The sequence below is a fragment of the Capricornis sumatraensis genome, chromosome 10, assembly GCF_032405125.1.
Source record: "Capricornis sumatraensis isolate serow.1 chromosome 10, serow.2, whole genome shotgun sequence".
Lineage (NCBI taxonomy): Eukaryota > Metazoa > Chordata > Mammalia > Artiodactyla > Bovidae > Capricornis > Capricornis sumatraensis.
In genome coordinates, this window is record NC_091078.1 from 62075552 (window position 1) to 62077234 (window position 1683).

Below are 1683 nucleotides of genomic sequence, written 5' to 3' on the forward strand. Positions count from 1 at the left end.
TGAGGACTAGAGACTAAGTGAGTAGTAATTTTCCCCAACACTTAAGTTACCCAAGATTAGTATTTTATTATTCTATTTATCAGTCTGGATAATCCTAAATTACTGGATCAGGTTTTAGTATTTGTGTGTTTCAGAATAAATCACAATAGGGAAGTTTATAGATTTCCCAAGACCTGTCATTACTTAATCTCTTTCTGCCAATCACCTATTCTAATCTTTTCCCCCCATCATTGTAATCTTCCTCTGTTATTGACAAGAAGATAAAAATCAGGGCTCTACAATGCAGGTCCTCTGATCTGCACGTAGGATATTTTCCTTTGCGAATTTTTTTCAGGTGAGAAAACCAAGCCTGATGGCGCAGTGTTAAATGACTTGAAAAGATGCAGAAGATCAGAGAGCCTGGTCATCAGAGGTTTGCATTAGAAGTTGAAGATGCATGCTGAACAAGAACTAGGAAGGGAAATTGCGAGCAATGACTGGGAGGACACCACGTGCACACAGACCTTTTATAGGAGAGCAGTGTTACTCTAAAGATAATCATCTTTGAGAAAGTTCCTTGTAAATATTATGAATTTGTCAGAACATTTCTTATAAACTGGAGCCTATCAGACAGATGTCCTTTTATTGTTACAGACAGCATGAGTTCCAGCCAGATTTCACTGCACATGAAACATCAGAGATTTAACAGGCAGAAGAAACCTTCAGAATGTAGTGAATGTGGAAAGTGTTTTACTCAGAGATCACCTCTTACCTAGCATCAGAGGATTCACACAGGAGAGAAGCCCTACGTATGTACTGAATGTGGAACTTGTTTCCGTAAACAGTCAAATCTTATTCAACATCTTAAGATTCATACAGGAGAGAAACCTTATAAATGTAATGAATGGGAGAAAGCTTTTCAAACAAAAGCAGTCCTCATCCAGCATCTGAGAATTCATACTGGGGAAAAACCATATAAATGCAGTGAGTGTGGCAAAGCCTTTTGTCAGAGTCCATCCCTTATTAAACACCTGCGAGTTCACACTGGAGAGAAACCCTATAAATGTAGTGAGTGTGGCAAAGCCTTCAGTCAGAGTATATGCCTTACTCGTCATCAGAGAAGGCATCCTGGAGATAGACCTTATCAGTGTAATGACTGTGGGAAAGCCTTTAATCAGAGCACATGCCTCATGCAGCATTGGAGGATCCACTCAGGAGAGAAGCCCTATACATGTACCAAATGTGGTAAAGCTTTCACTCAGAACTCTTCCCTTGTTGAACATGAGAGGACTCACACTGGAGAGAAACATATTTATAAGTGTAGTGAGTGTGAAAAAACCTTCCGCAAGCAAGCACACCTTAGTGAACATTACAGAATTCACACTGGAGAGAAACCTTATGAGTGTGCTGACTGTGGGAAATCCTTCAGGCACAGCTCAGCACTTGTGCGACATCAGAGGCTTCATGCTGGAGAATAAACTTGAGATACAACCAGGGTGAAATATGAAAACAATTTTTATTTTTTTTTCAAAATTCTTAGATTAGGATTCAGCACTAGCTTAGCACTTGGGCGACATCAGAGGCTTCATGCTGGAGAATAAACTTGAGATACAACTAGGATGAAATATGAAAACAATTTTTTTTTTCAAAATTCTTAGGAGATTAGGATTCAGTCTTTGGCTGGGATGAATATTTTGTGTGTTG

At 39.2% G+C, this 1683-nt stretch overlaps 1 protein-coding gene across 1 annotated transcript; it reads left to right on the forward strand.

Moving 5' to 3' along the window:
• The first annotated feature begins 638 nt into the window (after nt 1-638).
• ZNF501 (zinc finger protein 501) lies at nt 639-1457 on the forward strand. The gene is given in 1 exon segment (XM_068982864.1): nt 639-1457. A coding segment is annotated over 1 exon segment (819 nt).
• Nucleotides 1458-1683: the final 226 nt, after the last annotated feature.